The 21,787-nt window shown below is 38.3% G+C and overlaps 1 protein-coding gene across 1 annotated transcript in view; it reads right to left on the minus strand.

Annotated features, from left to right (window-relative positions):
- Positions 1 to 3,489: 3,489 nt before the first annotated feature.
- Positions 3,490 to 21,787, minus strand: part of EML5 (EMAP like 5) — a 109,007-nt gene continuing 90,709 nt past the window's right edge. The window contains exons 34-44 of the mRNA XM_005520204.3: positions 19,211 to 19,384; positions 18,109 to 18,317; positions 16,056 to 16,213; positions 14,083 to 14,197; positions 13,419 to 13,607; positions 13,050 to 13,222; positions 11,733 to 11,895; positions 10,735 to 10,838; positions 8,893 to 9,046; positions 7,963 to 8,063; positions 3,490 to 7,633 (exon numbers count right to left, since the gene is read on the minus strand). Coding sequence (XP_005520261.1) covers positions 7,597 to 7,633; positions 7,963 to 8,063; positions 8,893 to 9,046; positions 10,735 to 10,838; positions 11,733 to 11,895; positions 13,050 to 13,222; positions 13,419 to 13,607; positions 14,083 to 14,197; positions 16,056 to 16,213; positions 18,109 to 18,317; positions 19,211 to 19,384 — 1,577 coding nt within the window. The 3' untranslated portion in view covers positions 3,490 to 7,596. The remainder of the gene's footprint in view (positions 7,634 to 7,962; positions 8,064 to 8,892; positions 9,047 to 10,734; positions 10,839 to 11,732; positions 11,896 to 13,049; positions 13,223 to 13,418; positions 13,608 to 14,082; positions 14,198 to 16,055; positions 16,214 to 18,108; positions 18,318 to 19,210; positions 19,385 to 21,787) is intronic.

A 21,787-nucleotide genomic window follows, 5' to 3' on the forward strand; every position in this document is an offset into this window, starting at 1 on the left:
ATGAGGAGACAAGAATTTGTAAGGGCAGCAGAAGACCAGGGCCATCTCCACTGCTGCATTTCCACTGCTGTGCTGGGCTGTCACCAACTGCACAGTGTTCAGTGTGAGAAAAGCTTTTCCTCTGCTATAAACAGTGAACAAACCAAGCTGCAAAGCTAGAAGTGCATTTTTTTAAAAAAGGAAATGGTTCTAATGCATTTATTTTGTTACATTTTCAAGTTATGATTTTAGGCTTGAGTGTATTCTAATATGGAATTTTACATTAAAAATGCCTTAACTTGCTCCATAAATCAGTAATGCAGCTTTTCCATTACTTTATGCTGTATACCCATAACTGAACTAAGAAGTAGAAATGAAGCTAATTAACAGATACTGCTCAAAAAAAAAATCAAGCTATTTTTCACCTGAAACCACAACACCAGGGTACATAGTAGCAAGAAAAGGAAAAACAGACCAGAAGTGTATAAAGTACTACCCAACAGCACCAACATTTCACAGGAAAAGTACAGGAAACCATTTTTATTTCATGCAACGTTTGTCTGTGTTCATGCCTGGAGTTCCTTTAGAAAGGATATTTACTGGATTCCAAAAGAATACAGTGTAGCACATGTCCTGGGTGCCACTGGTGGTTGAAAAAATCATGGTGTTATGGCAGTACCACTTCCAGCTCCATTGCATGGAAAGATCCTCCCCTTTTTCCCCCATCTTGAGAATTTGCAACTAGGTTAATAGAAAAATTATTTTCAGCAACAGAATGCTTGGGATTGGCTGCATTACATATGACCACAGTAACAGCAAAGCTGTGGTTAAAGTTTGCCCTCTCAAGCAGTACATTGGAAAAATAAACTTATTTGGTGGCTGGGAGGGGAGACCTGGGATAGGGGTTTCTGTGGGAAGGAGGAAGAGTAGTAACAGCCAAAGCTAATGAAGGAATAATGGAGGGTATTACATGAACATGTCTTTCTGTTTTCCCTAAGGGCTTACAGTCCTGCAGAGGACTGAAACTAAAATACCCCTCCACTACAGCCCTTTTTCAGAACCCACCAAAGCGTTGCAATTATTTGCTCTTTTGTCCTTATGGCCTTGTCTTCTGCCTCAGCCCCACTGAGAGAAGCTGAAGGCAGCACCACCTTTATGAGCTCTGCAGCACCACACACAATGGGACAGTGGCAATTATCCCTTCATCTTAGAAAACTGGTAAAGCACAGCTGGCCTTAATCCTCTGGTTAAAACACCCACTTTGTGAGGGCCACTTAGTAGTTAAATAGCTAGAGCTTGCTTTCCTTTGCAAACAGTGCAGTCACACAGATCTTCACATCACTGGAACAAACATGACAATACTTCAGGGGATATCATTAAAAAACAAAAAACATTTGGTGTTCGTTGGTTTCGGTTTCTTTCTGTTTTCCAATATGCTCTCACATGATATCTGTGCCCAAACTAAGTAACATATGTGGTGCTAAGGGCAAAATCACTTTGTAGGCTCTTGAAGGTATCCCACAAACAGCAACAGAAACTAAGGAAACACCTATTTTGGCTTATGGAAGAGAAATCCAAATGTCCCAAGCAATAGGAACATCCTGTCTCTCATGTCCCAAACTCAACTGCCCTTTAGCAGGTAGAGAAGGATCAGTCCAGCTATTCATGCACAAATTCTGTATTTCTTACAAAGAGTTGCTACAAGTAAAAGTCCAGTTGTCTAACTAGCACCCATAATGAGTTTGGATTGTTTTCTACACAAAGTTTACCATAATTATTTCCTTGTTAGTAATGGTTTACTATGGGAAAAAATCAAGAACTTGGTACTGATTTATTTCTGCTCAGATGTATTCGTTTGGTCTAATTACATTCACCTGATTTCCTATGTATTTGAATGCCCATGGCATGGAACTGCTGAAAGAAAATTTGGCTCAAGTAGGATCTGAACCACCTTCTGCAGGTTACTCTTGCTGTCACACCTCAAGTTAAATGTAATAGAGCCCGCAGCTTTCATGTCTGTCATCTTAAATGTTGTGAATGCCTGGGAAGAGAATCAAGAACTGCTGAATAGGAAAGAAACAAGACGCAGTAATTGCAACAGCTTGGTTAAGAAGAGTTTTCTGAAGTATAATATTTCTTTGGTTTATTATTTTCTGTTTGAAGAAAATTTTCAGAAGAGGCCTATTAAAACAATCCACATTTGGTTTAGTTGGATAGATAAGTAGCCTTTTAAAATACATCCTTAAACACTTGCCTGAGCTCTCAGTACAGCAGAGCACTTTGTCTTTACAGCACTTTCTCTGTTCCACTGCATCCACTGCAGCCTGCTGCTTGCTGCTGCACCTCAGCTCTAAACAAATGCCCTACAGCTATGGAAGTGGAGACAGCAGTGAGTGGGAGTGGCTGCATCTTCCCAAAAACAGAGCAACCAAAGTTGCCTGCAGCCTTTCCTCGAGCACTGTGCTGCTCGGCAGTCCTTACACTTCCCAAGCAGCCACTGAATGTTTCCCACTTGAAACAAGATGTTTGCCACTCACCACCACTCATGTCAGTTCTTTCATCTTTGCTTATTTTTGAGTGTTGCTTTCTCTACTTCCCTTTCTTCTGCCTTTCATCCGTGTTTGTTTACTGTTTTCCTGTTACTGCTTCCTCTGCCCTATGTTCCTTAATTCCAAAAGGAAGAGGCAGTTATGGAAATTAGAAGAATTGCCTGCTGTCATCATGCTAAGACCTTACACCTTTTGTTGTTTTGTTTTAAACAGACGGATGGAGAAGGGAACACATGTTCCATGCTTTATTTTCCCTCTTCCTTTCCAAAGAAGTAGTGAATGGGTTGGATTGCTGATCTCACAGTTAAAAAAAAAGCAGATCAAGGTATCAAGGTTTTGATTGGTTTGCTGACAGTAAACTGGAAAAGGATGGTGTTTACCTGTTCTAGCATCAAAGACTGAGAAACCACCTAGTACTTCTCAGATGTAAATTATTTTGGCAAGGAAATCTATTGTGACTTTTATGCATATTAGACACCTAAAACTATTCTATTTTTATTTCTAAAAGGAGGTATGCAGAGTTCAAGCCTGAAGTCAAAGTTAAGGGAAGAGCAGAAGCCAGGGCCAACAACATAAATGGGCTTGGTATCACCCAACAATGAGTGGTATGAAGAATGACAGCAGGCTTTGGCAAGCACATGGATCTGTCCACATGAGCAGAAATCAAATGCTGCTAACAATTTTAGAAAAACAGAGCAGACTGCAAGGAAGCAAAAAAAACCAACAATTAGAACAAAACAGCACACAAATGCAATGCAACTAGGGGTGTTTACATCACTGATGTGGCAATTCATTTTGTGATTTGCAGTCTTACTTCCTTCTGCAGAGTCTATAGGATGCTCCACTTTGTCCAAGACATTGACAAGAAGACATCTGTCTATAGCTTATTTTAAAATAATTTTTTAAAAAAAACACTTTCAGGATTAAGGCTGGTCACATCTCTGACACTGATAATGAAACAGGGAACATGTCACCTTGCCTAATTAAATGCTGTATTTGAAGACAAGATCCTTTGCTTGTGACACTCTTACACTTGCCCAGCCCATCCAGGCCGGGCTCTGGGCGGGATCCCGAGGCAGAGGAGGTGCAGCACGGCTGGTGCTTGGGCGCCTCAAGGGCCCTGGGTCTCTTGGCAAACTGGCAGCTCAGACAGCGGGGCTGAGGTGGTTCAGGCAGCAGCAGAGAGAACTGGATCATGGTTTTAAACTAAGTCTCTCCTGAATGCTATCCAAGTCCTGCTCTTCATACTGAAGTCCTTTGTGTTGGTCTTGTTTTAGACTGAGAAGATGTCTCACCTGTAGGGGACCTGCTTTCTGATGGCACAATTCCAGGTCAGCATTAACCTGATAGAAAGTTCAGTTCTGCTGAAATGAATCTTGCTAACACCGAAATCCTGATACAGAGCAAAGCCAGGAGTTGCTCTGAATGTGCACTTTTCCTCAGCTGTCATCAAGTGATAAAACACCCTTAATTTTCTGAAGTCCTATCCTTTAGTTTCACAGCATTTCTTGCTTTCCCTAGCAAAATAATAAGTCATATATACTGACTGCCTCCTTGAGATTAAAAAAAAAAAGAAAAAAAAAATCAAGACTAAATGATTCTACATATTTGGCTAATTTGCTCTCTCTGGCCTAATTCCCAACTGTGTTCTTCAGTTCCTGCACTATGGCAACTTTCAGTTTTAAATATGTTTATTTTTTATATTTCCTTACTCCTAGGAGCTGGATTTTCCTTATTCTCTTTTTTCTAATTATGCTTATTAGCTTTCAAAGGCATATTTATTTTATTAAGTGAAGTGTTATTTTATTTATACTCAGTTCTCTAGTTAATTTCTTTTATTAGCAAAAATATTGCTGACTAAAGATCCCAAAGATGTATGTTTGCTGTTAACCAAAAAGATGAGCTACAGTAAAAAATCATCCACTATGAGTGATTAAAATATTCAAAGAACTTTTGCCTCCCCTTCCCTGGTGATGTATAACCCCAGAAGAGGTTTTCTCCAGCTTCAGGCAAAGCCCTCCTGCTCTCAGTTCTCTCTGATGCTTCCAGATGAAAGGCTGTCACTAGTCCCTCCACATTCCAGCTTCTTCCTGACCTATCCTACAGGGTTCTGTCATCCTCTGACTTCTCTGTGGAGCTTCCAGCCTCGAGCTCCCACTGCCTATCAGTTCCCATGTAAACATGCTTCAAGCATGGGTGGCAACAATTAGCAAGTTACTACAGTAGCATTTAATGTAAACAGCAAATGAGGCACAGTAGCAAGCACCATCACAGACAAAAAGACCAAAAACACCATCGAGCTGCCAGCTCGGACCATGCTGACAGCCAGCTCTTCACTTCAGCAGAGAATCACAGCTACATTATGTTCCAACCTGCAGCTGATGCTCTGCTCACTCTTCTCCTCAACATTTGTGATCATTCCCAGCCGGCTGCCCCCATTTTACCTGGCAAAGCACAGAGCAGTTTCACCAGTGAAAACACTGGCTACCAATACAAGCTGCAAGAGGAGGAACAACACTGTCAGTTTAAGCTTCCAGCTCCCATCCCAGCCCTTTACAGTAGCAGTGAGGTTTGGAAGAGAGTGCAGAAGCAGGGAGCCCTGGAGGCTGCAGCCCTCAGCCCTGTCCCTCCTGCCCCTCTTTTGCTCATTCTTCAGCTCTGGTGTGGCCTTTGGGATTCCTCAGGGGAAAAGCACCAATGGACAAATCATCAGTGGAGAGGCACAGCATTAATGAAGGGGATAGGAGGAGGGAGGAGAAGAGGATCAGTGACAGGGATTTGAGGAATAAACCCTCTTGATCCACATACCTCCTTCACTGGGTGAAGGCCTATGGAAGAGCTTGCACAGCCTAGGATTTTGTCGGGGAAACTCAGAGACAGAAAAATATGGACTTTAATCTGGCAGTCTGAGTAGGACAGACTATGAGTGAGTTCTTAACAGTCATCCATCTTGATCCAATGAAAGGCAACTTTAAAATAGAGGCAGGACAAATCTTACTTCAAGTCCAAAAGTCCTGCACAGATGTGTTTAATAAGGGATTCGAATCACAGCCATAAAAGAGCACACTGCAAACCATTTCTCTGGTAAAGAGAAGATATAAACACCAGAGACTCATTTTCATGTACAACAGACAGGCAGGAAACAAGGCTATGAGACACATCAGGTCTAATCACAACTCTCATATGCAATTCCCCTAAATTCAAAAACATTACTGGCAAGATCTTCTCCCTGTACACTCACAACCAAATCCTCAGAGCTTTTACTCCAGTAGAATAGCAGCTGCATGACTGGCAAGACTTTGCTGAGAACCATCATGCTGAGAAACCTGATAACTGTCTAGTTCATCAACTTCTTTAAAATAAATATTTGTTATACTTCGATATATAAAATGTGTTACCTAGGACAGTTGCATAACTAGTTTTGTATACCACAAAACAAGGAGAGAAGGAGAGCACAAAAGTTTGGCTCTGTAACTTTTCTCGTCCTTCTCTTCTACCTGCAAGCCCTCCCATTCCCTCTGTAACCAACACGCACACAAGATGATTACAAGAAGAGATGAGGTTTATTTATTTTTCATCTGGCATAAGAAAATGCAAGAGATGAAAAATATCAAAGCCTCTTGACTGACCGACACAAGTGTCACTGTCAAAGCAATGCTGGCTTACACAGAAAGAAATCTTTCTGTTCCCAGCAGAATGCCACAATGAGAGCAGAGCTGATAATTAGTGATTTTTGATCCCTGCTATATTGCATGCTATATTACAGCATTACTGTCTTTAATGCTTCTCTAGGACATGATTTAGACAAACAGCTGATGAAATCTTCCTCACTTGTACCCAAAGCACAGCTTTGTTCAGGATTTTATTATCACTGAAATGTTTTTCCAACTTAGAATCGCAGTTATGTTGCAGGATAGAATAAATGTTCGAGGTGACAGCAGGTCCATTCAAAGAAGCAGATGACTGGACATTTTTTACAATCAGAAGAGAAATCTGAATAGAGACATGTCCCAGCTAGTCCTAGCTCTATTAAAAAGTTCAAATGTATAAAATATAGTGCTCGGAAAGTTCTCTCTGAATCTCCCCTATGATGCTGAGAAAATAAAATCAATTCATATTGCTCTGAAATTCTATTTTTGCCACTGCTGACATCCCAAACTTTATCGACAAGAAGACTACAAAATCCTCACCCTGGTCCTCATTTCCAGCAGAGGCTCACAATCAAGAGAGCCCAGTCAAGTAACACAGCAATAATCTCTCTTCCACTGAGAATACTTTTATTCACAAGGCAAAAATTGGAGTTAGACTTTTAAGTAGTGGGCAAGGCACTCGCAAAGTGAGCAAATCTATTTTTGCTCATAGAACTAATTTAATGTTTAAGTGCAACAAAAACACTAAATTAGCCATGAAGATCATGCATATCCAACGGCTTTCACCAGACATGACTGTGACCCAGGCCTCTAAATACAGAAATATTTCAGTCATAAGGAATCAACTCTATTATTTTCTGCTTCATCAGATATGATGTTTCCTTTTGACCAGCCATAGAAATATAATTTCCATTATAATAATTAAACCTTTATTAAAATACTATCTATTTAAGACTTAATATATGGTCTCTCTCAGTAATAAAATATGGAATACTCTTTTAATCTATGCTATTTAGACCTCAAAACTTAAAGGAAAAACATTCATGCTGAAAATAGATCAATGTACAGCACTAGGTCAGAAATAGCATCCCTTGATTAAAACCCCAAGAACTTGCAGTGAAACTGTACATTGATTAACAATTCACTTTTTCCTTTCATCCACATATTTTGTTTTCAACATCTGGCAGTGAGTGGAATACAAACCCAGATTATCTGACACTGAAGCAAACCTAGCAGCCTCAGTGTGTTTGTGACAGTCCATCCTTCTGGCAGACTCCAGGTCTTTCAGAGACAGATTGCTCTGTGTCTTGGGTCATTTCTTACGCATGCAGGGCACAGTAGAATGTCACATCGCAATCCTGGGTATTTCATGCCTGGTACTTCATGCAGTTTCCTCTTTGCAAGTCTCCATGTCTCTCTCAATGAGGCATATGCACACACTTCCAAACAAATAAGCTGTGTTTTCAAAAAAGATATTAAATATGAGCTATAGAAGACTGTTATAACTGCTATACAAAGCTGTTAAAAGAAATGGCTAACACAGCCAAAATAAATTCCCATTGAAATTACGATGTTCTGGATATTCATGTGAATATTTTAACTTATTAAATATCAGCTGTTCACATTAACATTTGGGATATTATTTTGTCACAAACATCTTCTTCTCTATGTACGAACAGGAAAGCAAGCACACACATAAAAGCCTGAGCTTGAGCTTTACACTGCTATGGACTGCCCATGTCCAGTGGTGTGTAGACCCTGACAGCAATGACAAGGACACCTACCTGCAGTCGTCCCCTCCGGCACTGACCACGTATCTGTCTCCACTTGTGAATCGAATATTAGTTAAGTGGGCAGAGTGACCTAAAAATCTTTTGTGTTTTGCCTGAAAAAAACCCCAAACAACAACAGTATGAGAGAGTCTAAATATTCTGTAACCTCCTAAATCAAAAAAAGCGTGCATGTTTTTTTATCTGCCTTTTTATTGCATCACATATTTATAATGCCCAGAAGTTATATAGGTTATAAAATGTGAAAGATCTCATGAAGGAGAACTACAATTGAGCTGCAGTGCAGATTAAATTGTCAGCCAGTAAGAGAGAACTTGCAAATTGGAAAGAATGCTCAAGCTAACACAATAATATTAAATACATCTTGTCACATGACTAGCTTCCAAGTTTTGTGTAAAGTTCCTCACTCTGAAAACAAAACATTTTCATTGCAATTGTGTGAGCTGTTTACCCTGTACAGTCTCAAATCTTGAAAATTAACAGTGAAAATAAATTAAAAAAACATTTTAAATTAAAAGTATAAAAACCAGTAAAACAATTTAACAATGTTAGTGAAAAATCTGTAAACTCTTCATCCATGCAGATACACAGATGAGACTAAAATCACCAGCTATCTTCCTCATCTGGCAAATGGATCAGAGAAATTATTAGGGCCTTTGAGATTTTCATTAGGCAGGCACTATGCTAAAGCAGACTGGCAGACAATATCAACACCTACAAGAGGTTATAGCAAGGGCTCTTGCACAAAATGGTAGGGAAACTCTGATGTGGAACTTGCGTGTGAGACTACAGAGATAAGGAGCTATTAAAAAGCTACAAATTTAGAGAAGAAAATATTTCCACCATATGCTTTCTAGAGAAACAAGACAAGATCCTAATATCAACAGTGCTTGTGGTTGTAACCATGCAAAAACATGTTCTTACAAATTTTTCAGGACATGGGAAGTCAAACAGTTTGACCATGCCAAAATCATCGCCTGTTACAAGATTGATTCCCGAGTGAGAGACACAAGCACAGTTCACGTCAGCTTTTTCAGCATGCCTGGACCAGATTCCAATTACTTCATCCCCTAGAACACTGAAACAGAAGATCAAGAAATTATTTTGAAGAACACTGCAAAAACAAGAGTCAGGAAATAGGAAGCAGATCTCATATTCTAACTGCTTCTATAAAAATGCAATGTTTACATTTTATTCTCACACATGCATACCTTATATAGCTTTTATTCTGTAATTAATTTTTGAATCATTCCATAATTGCCCCTGAAACTGATTCAGTGATATAATTCCCAAAAATAATGTGGCCCATGGCAATGTGAGAGTACCAGAGGTGAAATCAATAGTACTACTATTTTCTAGTGAGGCATTTGCAAAAAAAAAAAAAAAGGAAAAAAAAGAAAAAAAAGAATAAAGAAAGGACAATTAGAAATAGAACACCATGGCATAAGCCTGAGATGAATAAGCTTCAGCTTTTGGAAAATAAAAAAAATGTATATTCTCTACTGCATATAATTATATTCTGTTGCTTCTGTAGAGTTTTCATATCAATCGAAAGAAAAGTTTCTCTGAGTCCAATGAAGATTCTTAATTATAATCGGAGAGAGAAAAATTGCCCTGCCCTGAAAACATAATTATTTTAAGAGTCCAGAAAAATGCTTTTGCAAAGCCTTGTAAAAGGGGCTTTTACTCAGCTCTGATTGCAAGGCATATGCATACTTCCAGGAAGGCAAAAAACCAAGAAGTTTATAATTTGTTAATAAGTCAATGATTTGGGAATTTTTCTGTGATTCTTTCCCCCCAATTCAGGGCACAGTACACTACATGCAAAAAGGCATGATTTACATCAGACATACTGAATTGAATCAGGAAGGACCAATTTCTTGTTTTTGTCTCAAAAAGGTGACAAAAATTGATTACCTAAACAAAAACCAGAAATCTATCAAAATGAGGCTTGCAGAGCCCTCTAAAATTTAGTTATATATAAAATTTATATATATAAAATTTAGTATAATTTTAGTTGCATATTTCAGCAAATAGTCAGGGTTCTTATTGTTTAAATTGGTTCTAATGTGGAAAAACATATTTATTCTCAATTTTTGTCTGAGGGTGATAATTAGAGGACAATAATTAAAAGCAGGCAACGGAGACTGAAAAAGGGCACAGAAAATCAGATTTTCACAGAATAGAAAACAAATTATTTAACTGCAAAATAAAAATAAAATATGGTATTATATGTCATGTAATATCTTGAAAGAAATAAACATTAAGGTATTTAAAAGTACTTTTGCATGCCTTCTAATATGCAAATGTTAATAGCAACTTATACAGACACCATTAGTGTGGTACTGTAAATAAACTTGAATTACCTTAGTCGTGTATTGATCTGTTTTAACTGACCCTGTACTCTCATCACTATTCTGAAAAAAAACAGTGAACTATTCCAGGTAATTTGCAGAGTGCAATGAAACAAATAGTGAGGCTGATAGAGTTGTATCAAAGCACCCAGAGATAGCCAGTGAGCACCAGGACACATGTGAGGGATGGGTTTTTATCAGATTCCTTACAGCTCAAACAGCCTCTGTGTACAGAGGGAGTCTGCTCTGTGCTGCCTTTTGTTGTGCTGCATTTAGGGGAGCTGCTGCCAGAGCAGATGGGTGTTTTAAAAGAAAATACCTGACTGAAGGGATTAAATATGCTTTTAAGTGGGAGTTGCTTCTCCTGGAAGTTGCAGGTGTTTTAACAGGTGTAAATAGGTGAATCATTTACCTTGTCCAAGTAGCCCATGTTATCCTGTCAATCACAGCCTGGTCCACAAGCTGCTTTCCTGAAGGCACTTCGTACACTTGCCTTTTGTAAGACCCCGTAGAGACCTTTGAGGTGACCACAGAGAATACATTAACTTGTTTCAAAAGATGAAAGTATAATTCCAGAGGGCTTTGAAAGGCTTTTTTGTGACAGCTACTTTTTACTCCATAAAGTAACAGCTATTAAGAAAACTTAGTGAGTTGAAAATTCTCAAATATATACAAGCATAAAGCAATAGTGAGAAAGCATAAGAAATCTTAACATTTAAATGTCTAATTAGTAAAAAATAACTGAAACAACTCACATTCTACACATATGTGTTAGTGAGTGAATATATACAAATAAGGCAAAATAAATTCCTGTGCTTAAAATTGACACAAATGTGCTCCTCTTGGGCTGTAAATATTGATTTGATAATGAGATAAGCTTATTTCGCCTCTCAGATGCAGATAAAATATAGAAAGCATATAATATTTACATTATTTTTATTTTAAGAAATGTCTAAAGCCCTCCTATAGTTGGAAGTTTCAACACCATAATTTTGGTGCTGCTCCACAAAGTCTAGCATTAAAAAGACATGTAATGCCACCCTGCTGATAAGAGAGATGAAGAATCCTTGGGCTCCCAGGCCCTGCAGAATGACAGACTGTACTCCCTCCTCTTTTAAGATAGCCCATCAGCATCAGAAGTAAAAAGGCAGGGAGACACATCACAGGAGGCTTGAAATATCTCACCTTTCTTTGCTTATTTTCTGCATTTGATCTCCAGGAAAACTATTCAAAACTAAAGGCATCCACTTACAACAAAGGAAGTCTAATGACAGCAACATAATCCAACACTTAGTTACAAAATTTAGGAGTTGTCAAAGGAGAATACTGTCATGAGTATGTTTTCCATTCAGTTGGACAATTAATTGGATTCATTAATTAAGTTGGAGTTGAACAATTAATGACTGATACCTGGAGATAAGAGCTATCAGCAGAGAAGTCCATCTGGATCACAAAACTTGGGATATCTTTGCAATAGCTGATTCGATTTAGTGTAGGACCCAAAGTCAGATCATAAAAATCCACTGCATTCTCACTGGAACCAACTGCTAGGTACCGAGAGTCTGGGCTAAACCTGAACAGATAAAAGGGTTTCATGAGCACAGGTTGGCACTTACAACAGATTGAAATATTTGAGAAGTACAGAAATTTCCATTTCAGGAATCTGCTATCCAGGAGGGAGGTAGAGTATTTAGTCTGCTAAGCAAAATAATTTTTGAAATTAATTTTTCAGGAAATGCATGTCTGGCAGAAGGTGGCAATAATTTTGATACAGGTTACAGATATAAGTGAACTGGGAACATGTCTTGAATAATTCTGTCCATTATCTGATTTCATGACCATCTCATGGTCTAACAATTTGTGACATCCCCCTGATGACACTGACTCCCTGATCCTATACTAACAAGGTTAAAAACTCGAAAACTGTGCTGTAACTGAAGAGAAGCCAGAATTCCTAGATGACATGTACTCAATAAAAAGCAGTAAATGAAACCTGACATTTGCCTAATGTATCTTTTGCACACTGGTTTCTTTCTTCTAGTTTTCCATTACAGTCTTGAAACTCAGTAGCTTCCTGAGCTGAACAAATCCCTCACAGCCACTTCTGTGTTACTAGAGAAGTTTCTTTATTTTATTCTCTCAGAGACATACCTTGGGACAGCTTCCAAACTCCAGCCACCCCCTAACTCCTAGCAGAGCTCTCCTGCAAGGTCTCTCTTGGCTTATATTTCTCTCTCATCACGCTTTGCTCTCCAAAACTTTTCTTGGCTGATTATGACCAGTTTATCTCACAGAAGAAACAGTCTGTTCCTCCACTCAGGAAACGGAACCAAAATTTTACTTCTAACTCCTTTCTAACAAACACAACCAACAGCAAACTGACAAGCTGGCATTTCCATTATCTTTCCCAGCACACTCAGGTGTCGCTGGCAAACCCACCCAGGGCACTGCTGCCACCACCCTGTCAGACAGTGCCACTCCCAGCCACTCCCGGCGAGCACCACCCGCACCGCTGCCCGCACCACCAGGTGCTCTGACCAATGCTCTCTCTCATCTTCATATACCTCCTTTCACTCCTGGTACCACAAATGCCACAATTCACTCATTGGTTCCAGCTCTCTGAAATATCATTGCAATATTCCTCAGAACACAGAATTGTATTTTTAAAAAACAAAATATTAGAGCTTTTTAGCATACTACAGTAGACCACAAATTATATTTTCTGACCTGATATCTTGAATTGCTGATCTTCTGTCCCTTTTTTTCCCCCAAATTTTTAAAGAGGTCACAAGCAGGATAATAAATTCTCCATTTTTCATGCCAATAGCTACCATATCACCTTCTGGGCTGTAACAAACTGTACGAGCTGCGTGTCCTAAGCTGACTTTGTTCAGCATCTTCTGTGAAGAAATAAAAACCCAGAACAGTAACTGTTACTATTTGTCCGTATTTTAAAAGCATCTTTTGCTAACATTTTGTTAACGTGCTAATATCATCAGATGGATTATTTTCAGAATACAATAAAAAACAAGTTTCAAGTCTGCAACACCATCACAAGTCTTTTTTTTTCCTAAACAAGTATTCTCCAACACCTACCTTTTCAGTAATATCCCAGAGTCTTACTGTGCCATCTTCTGCAGCAGAAAGGAAAAAATCTCTGGATGGATGTGTTGCTAGGCCCCAGATGGGTCCATCCATATGACCGTTAATTAGAATGTTACATGCAGCATTTTTCTCTCCAACTTCAATTATTTCAGCATTTCTTGTCCCAACGAGAATTTTCCCCTTGAACAATAGTGAAATAATTAGCTCTGATAAAATACATTAGCCTCTCATGATGAACAGTAATTAAAACATCATCTAGAGCTATAGTTCTGTCCAGAAAGTTTGCTTAAGTCAAGTTATTAAATTATCAAAGAGAATTTATTTTTTTAACTCCTCTGACTTATTAAAGTACAAAGCTCTGTAGATATCATGATGCTGGCTGAGTTGATATTTGATATCTGAAGTGCGAAAAGAAAATAGAAAAGGAATCCTTAATTAGTCTTTAATAAAAAGACATATGGAATATTATCCTAAGAAAGACTGAGACCTCACAAAGTAGATGTTTTTCTGCCACAGTATCAGTCTAGACACTTAAAGCTTAGCCTTTAATTTAAAATACTAGCTATAAGAGAAAGCAGAACTGATTTATCTGATATCTAGAGAGATCAACCCACAAATGATAGGCTTTATTTTACAGACCAGCAGCTTTGTTTACCTTGCCTCTGCAAACAGAGCGAACACAGTCTGTCATTTGTCCTGTCTCCAGTCTGAAGGCACGACATCGTTTCAGCTCCTGGTCCCAGAGCTTAACTGCTCCTCCTTCCTTTGAACTATGAAGACATCAGGAAAAACAAGTATAACAGCTGATGGATGAATGAATGGATGGATGAAAGAACTACATTATTTAATGAACTGCACTGCAAATGAGGCATTTTCGTATGCTTTAAATTGTAAAAGATTCAATTTGACTGAACAGTTGATGTTACTATGCTGAGCCTCACGGTGCAGCAAGACAAACTGATTCCAAGTCCTCACTGTTCTGCTTTACAGAACAAGTTGAAAGATGGATGCTGCTGAGCTTAGTCTGAATGAGTAGGTCTGAGGGAATTTATGTAGTCGAAAGAACAGTTAAGCATGCAAACCACAATCTTAATAATCAGGCAGAGATTTTCAAATTATAGCTAAGAGAAACAGAAAAGGTATATATTTTACTTTGTGAAATAAATGACAGAAGAATTTCACCTTTGTGAAATGTCACTATTTTCACTGCTGTAAAATAAATTACATAGATACAGCAGAAAAATCACACAACTAATAGGTATTAATTATGAAAACACTAAGTATTTCCTTCCCACTTGCAAAAAAACCTGGTATTTCAGTACAGAACACATCAAAATAAAATAAAAAAATCTAAAAAGAAGATAATGTCTATTGAAACAGTGGTAAATCTGGCATTTCTAGTTGAGTTGTGACACGTCTTATCTGGCTTCAATCTCCCCTAGCAGAAACAAAAATACAATATTCCATAATATCGAGTGCTTGTGTTACAGCTTTGATTACTAAATAATCTTTAAAATAACTTCAGAATGTTTAATCACAATTACTGATTTGCAGTAGTAGTAGTAGTAGTAGTAGTAGTAGTATTAAAAGAACTGTAATGAATTGATACTCCTTGCAATAGTATATTCCTTGCTTCCCACTAGCACTGTTTTGACATATGATTGATCATCATACTCAACAAGAAGATTTTACCAAAACAGGCTGGTGAACTGCAACTAAGGCAGAAAAAACATGCAGTCTTCCTAAATGAAAATTTTCTTTACATACTGTCAATACTTCATTTTCCCACGGGAGATGAATTCTGGGTTCTTACTGTTATTAATTACTATTTGTTTCAGGTAAAATACTAATTATTAAGAGCCTCTGAAACTAAGTGATAGAGAGAACATCCTCCAAATAAAATAAAAACAACATTTAGAAATAGCAGAAGGAAATATTCTAATCACAGAAGTAAGTTAGTTTTCAGCTGGGTCTGAAAAGATAAGGGGCTTGTGTCCTGCAAAATGGGGCCCTATCATGTCATCAGATGGACTGTATTGCATCTGAAGCATTTTCATATCATGAGGAAGGCACCAAAAATATTAAAATGCTGGAGGAGATATTTTGCTTCAAACCCCAGAAACAAGGAAACTTGCTGAACCTTAGATTTGAGAGAAGACAGCTTGCCTCATAACTAAGTTCTTTCCTTTGAAAGAAGTTGTATATCATACTGCTATAAAATTTATCATTCATGTATTCAATCACAACTGTACAAATTACTTGGGTTAAAAACTTCAGTACATCTTCAGTGAGAAGTAACCCACAAGGACTCGGTAACCTCTTAGTGTTTAAAGCTAAATGGGTATTGGAGCTAGAAAATCTATAAGGCCCCTTCCAACCCTAAGCATTCAATGATTCTAAATTTCAGACTAAATGCTTTCTCTTATAATCAATGGGAAACGTAGCTGGTTGAAGCTCATATGGGGCTACCTGCACTTTGGAGGTGGTAGCTGCTCTTAACACCTGTCAGGGATCTGAAAGGGACTGTTCTTCTACCTTTAATATTTCAACTAGTGTTAGTGGGATGAATCCAAACCATTTTTCAGGAGTACATGTGCATGCAGAAAAAAAAGAAAAAACATGACTCACGGCCTTTCTTTGCCTCCTGTAACAATCAAACCATCTCTCAGTGTGGTATACATTGTGAAAACAGGTCCGTTGTGAGCTTTGGCCACAATTCGTATCAACACATGATCTTTCCAAACACAAACATCTCCACTGATAGTACCTGTAAATGTCAAGTTATTCTGAAAAGGGGAAAAATATACTCATCATCTGATTCTGAGTAAGGTAGAAAGATAAACATTCAGAAACAAACACCATTTGCATTTAGAGGTGAAATTGCTTTTATTTGCTGTTGCAGAAGAAAAAACTGTGGAAGAGACAATAAGGACCTCTAGGGACAAAATAATGAGCTACTATATTCCTTCTTGAAGTCTGAAAGATGCTTTCTTGTAGCTTGAAGAAAATTTCTTTTTGCAAGAAAAAATATAATGACTTAAGCTTCAGTCATATGGTTATCTATGCTTTCAGCCTATCAGGTGTGCAACATGTGGCAAAAAAGTACTGACATTCTACACAATTAGGCAATTTGCACCCTCTTGCTGTATATATTATGCTTGCAGTAATTTTTGTGGTTAGGCAAAGATATTTACATGATTACAGTAACCTTTAGTTCAGGAAGAAAACAGGTTGACTTAACTTGAAATGAAAAGCTGCCTGTTCTCTACTTCTGCTTCCTGCTCTTGAAAGGTAATAAAAATAAATTTAATTACCTCTGAAATTAAAGGGCTATTTATTAGGATTCCAACAGGAACTAGTTATTGAGCAAAACTGGTTTAGTAACTTAGATGAATCCTCAAATTCAGTATCACGTGTAGTGCTCTCATGTTTCAAGAGTATCAGTACACATGTGGCACAAACACTTTCTTTGATTGAAGTGGTTGATGCTCTACATCTTTTTTTTTTAAGGGTGCATGTGTGGGGCTCTAATAAAGTAAAAGAGGACTGGAAATGAAATTGAGAGCAGAACCTCAGATCATCCTCCCAGCACAACTGTTTCCAACCTCTGTTTAGGGGGAGCTGAACCAGCTCCTTCTGAGACAAAATCAAGCAGAGCACTCCCAGAACTGCTGCCTACAGAAGTGTGGAGAACACACCATGTTTGGTTTTATTTAGTTTGCAGTTTTTCACAAAACCCCTGAAAGCTCTGCATCCTCAAACCTCATAGCAAACTTCAGGCCATGCAGCCTGATTCTCACACTAAGAACTTGTCTCTTCGTAAGAAAGTTTACAGAGGTTTCCCAAACCCTTGACAAATGCCTGGGCTGCATATCAATAACAGTTATCATTTGGAAAATATCTTGGTTTCCTGTAAGACCTTCATCTAAATCAGGCGGACACCACTGTGTAAAAGAGATAGTGTAGAAAAAAAGGAACCCATAGCCCACTTAGAGTTTCAAAAATCAAAATTGCTGTAAATTCAGTCTGGACCAAACAGGAAGGTAGGCAAACAACAGAAATGCAGGCAATCAAAGCAAAGGACCACTTCACAAAAGGTATCTGTGGCTTTCTGTCCAGCTGAAAATATGAGTACTGCCCAAGCAGAGCAACTCCAGACCCAGCAGCTCTGTGGAACTTAGCAAGATGGCCTGCACATGTACAAAAACCCCCAAAGCAAAATAAACCCCTAATGCAGTTGTCTAAGGATGTCCAACATTAATGAATTCTCCAGAACAACACTGCTCTCTGATCACTCATGAGCAGTAGCACATACAGATTACAAAACAATCTTTATGCCCCCAGGTGGGCATAAATCAGCCTCATTTCTACTCTTTGGTTCCTGCAGTCTGGACTCAGTTTTGTTTTACCTGGATTAAATAACAGGCAGTGTGTTGTCAGTTCAAAATATCTATATTTTTTGTCCAGAAAACATAAACACATAGTTTTGTCCTTTCTGTTCTAAAGAAAGCTGGTACTAGCTCTAACTAGCAGGTGAGTATTAGGAATACTAAACTGAGTTTAATAAAACAACTGATATACTCATCAGCAGGTTATAAAAGTCTCACTGAACTGAATAAAGGCAGAAGGGTAAAAAAAGGTTGTTTTTATGCATTTTCAGGTGGTTTGTTGAAGTACATACCGCTCCAAAAGCTACAGAAAGCATTGTCTGCATGCGGGCATCTTCTATGGAGCTCAGCAGCCCTTTTTTACTGAGGAGAGCTCTTCCAGCCAGTGTCCAGAACCTCACATGTTTTACTCCCACAGAAACAAACTGTGTATCTGAATCCGGCCTGAATTCTGCTACAAATATACGCTGGTTATGACCAGCTCGGCTGGCAATTTTGGCACCTGGCAGAAATAAAATGACATTTTGAATTTGCTGAGAAAAATACACATTTCTGGTTTAAAAATGTTAAAATAATTTTGATCCATATGAAGATTCCTCATTTCGGCTCCTTAGCTGCCATTCTGAGTATGTATCAACCCTTAAGATGAATACAGGCATATTCTGACCACACACCCTTCATCTTACCTAAGATTGTATAAATAAACATCTGACATTGCATCAATCCCCACAGGATCTATCAGACAAGCTGTGAAAGATCACTTTTTACTAACTTAATAGCTGATTTTTAGAATTTTGAGAGTTATTAGTTGATCAACAACAATACCCAAAGAGAGAGGAAGCAAACCTCTAAGACTAGAGAATCAGATCCATAATCTGGGCATGGCTTTGCCAGTCACAAAGGAGACAAGGACAAAAACTCAAATGTCTTTAGCCTAAATCAGGAATACAGATCAAAGCTGATCTGAAAACATGTAGCATAGCTTAAGGCACCAACTATATACATAGAGGAGTTGTCCTGGCACCCCATTTCTGCACTTTGCAGCTTTGTGGAATAATTTTAGGAGTATGATAAACCTAGTTGGTAATCAGTCTTAAGAGTAGAATAAAATAATAATAATGATGACAGTTTAAAAAAACCCAAAACCTTACATTATTCTTTCTGGAAATCAGTGAACTATCTTGCTCTTTATGCAATAGTTTCAACAGAGATTTATTTAGCAGTCACTAGAATGGATAAACATATCTATTTTAGATTTTGTTGTAAAGAGCATAGAGCACATTTATTGTAATAATTTTTAATCAGCTGATGCTTTAATGTTACAATTGCTTTTGACTCAAGCCAACATATCTCTAACAATGTAAACAGCTTCTACAAAACCAGTCTCTTTCCTACCTTCCTGCCACTTCCAAATGGTAATGGTATGTTCGGGATCCAGCCCTACGGACAGCAGCAGCTTGCCAGTGGCACTGAAACTGACTGAGCAAACGCCCTTGGAATGGTAGCACCGCAGTACCGACAGCGTCTGCTTGTTCATTGCATCCCACACATGAATAGAAGGAGCTGTAGCTACACAAATATAAAAGCATTCCATTAATATTCATTTTGAAAATGTGTGATAGTTTCCTTATTGAAGCGGTCAATACTTTTTAATAAGCACTTCCCAAAAATTGCTGTGATCAGATGGGGGGAAAAAAGGAAAGAAAAGAAAGGAAATTTTGGCCTCCCTTTGGAAACCAATTTATGACAAACATTATGGTCATTAGGTAGCATGAACAAGCTGGCCTCATTACATTACCAGAGATCTTAACTTGTCGCTTAACTTGTTATGGGAATTGTGAAGCACAACACAAGTTCTAAAAGCAAGCTGTCTTCTCAGTTTTTCTTCTAGTAAAATGTAGAGCAGCATGCTAACTCAAAAACCCTCATTAATAAAGCCACTCATCAAAAGTGTAACTTCTACATGGGGCTTTTGAACAACTGATAGCTGCAGAGAAATCAGTTTACAGTGCAGGGCCAAAATCCCCTTTCTACAAAAAGGCCACCTGTCTGAAATGCTTGCCATCTTAGGAGAGCATCAGCCAAACTGTCAGCTTGCTTACCAATGTAGAACTGCAATATTCAGTCTGCATTGTTTAGACTGCAAGCTCTCTACAGTAAAAACTGTCTTTCCATGCTACTAATGTATGTGATTATCTCTACTGTGATGGCAGCTGTTTTTTTCCCAGATGCAATGCCTTCTCAAAAGATCTTGCAATCCTGAAATATTTTACCATCTCTGAGCAGCATCTGTCCAGAACAGTAAGATTTTCAAACTGCTTCACTCCTCATCTCTAATACATTTGGCTGCAGAGTCTGAAGGTTACTGGTTCTTGTCATAGACCCAGATTCACATAAACTAAATTCTCTTTTGGATTCATGCTTTGTGTTTCTAATCAGCTAAATCTAGGCCCTCAAAGGCATGCATGTGATGGGAAACAGTAGGCACAAGGACTTAGGCAAGTTTCAGCCGCATGAAACTCAGTTTTTGAGCACAATTTCACAGCTGTTCTAAAACAGGCTTTATAACATGCTTCCTCAATTATTTTACTTCCCATTGGAATTTCCTCTCATGGCAGCAACATGATGTTATCATTACCTTTTGAGAGGTACTACAATGTAGTATGGACATGCCATTAAAGCAGAAAGGGCCAAAGTTGACAGAAAATAGCACTTCCCAAAAATTTTAACAAACTCCTTGCTGTTCTTATGGGAAGCTGAGGGAAGGGAAAGATTTATTATGGCTCTTAACTGTTTTTCACTCTTCAACACTCCCCTTGGTAAAACTCTGTTTTACCCTTGACTTGTGCACCTGCCCTATAACCTTGGCCAAAAGTTTTATTCTGGGTGGCAGACAGAAACTCTCACCTAGTTTCCCTGAGTAAGAACTGACAAAATTTTTCAGAGCAAGATCTGCAAGCCAGAGAACGTGGACTCTTAGGTCCTTGTATATGATGGAGTCCTTCTGAAAGTCTGTCCTGACAGTGAATCTTGCCTGTGTACTCCACACTTTCACACAAGAGATGTTCTAAGGTGTCATCTCCTCCTGGGAGCAGTTAGATAAAGCCACCATGGGCTGGCAGGACAGGAAAAGTCTTCAGTAAGGTGGACCAAATCCACACCCAGTCATTAGAAACCTTTATTCGCCATTCCAGCCTAGTACAAACATTACTTCTTCAAGAACCACTGCATCACTGTAGACAACTGAAAATTGGAACTAGAAAAGCTAAAGTTTATCGTACAAAGGATGCCAAATAACCTTCAATAAATTTTAAGTAAAACTATTCAACTTTCTAATGAAAGCAGGCAGCAGCTTGGATTCCAGACTAAAGGTTCCAGAAAGAAGAAAATAGTTAAGAGTGTTTGTTTCAAGCAGTGACAACAGAATTTAGTAACATACACAAGCTCAAACTGAAGTTGAAGTAAGAAGAAGGCACGTGAGACAGGGAAAGTTTTCAGGGACCATATGCAGGACTAAAGATGTTCTTTCATATAAATATCCATATCATCACTGCTTTTTTAAATACAGGTTAGAAGTGTGGGAAAAGGTACCTATATTCTTCGTCCCATCCTTAGAGCAAGCACCATTTGCCATATTTAAGAGAAGTCAACACACATTAAAGATGTCAATATACATTTGTTCTTACAGAACAAGCTTTAGATCCACATGAAGATTATTACACTTTCTAGTACACATGACCACACATTTATGCATCTCTGAAGATTCTTCACAAGACATTTATGGCTGCTCAACAATGAACTCGCTCACACATGATGGTGGATGAGTTTTTGAAATTACAGTTGAAAAAAGAAACATATTAATAAAAAATATCTCAGTCAACACTGTCAAAATGTCAAAGACCCAAAATGATAGAGGAAAAATTAAACTGACATAATAAAAAGCATTTTGGATCAGTGGTAATAACTGCATGA

The sequence above is a fragment of the Pseudopodoces humilis genome, chromosome 7 (genome assembly GCF_049639895.1).
Source record: "Pseudopodoces humilis isolate 2021_Gansu_Grassland_sample_001 chromosome 7, ASM4963989v1, whole genome shotgun sequence".
NCBI lineage: Eukaryota > Metazoa > Chordata > Aves > Passeriformes > Paridae > Pseudopodoces > Pseudopodoces humilis.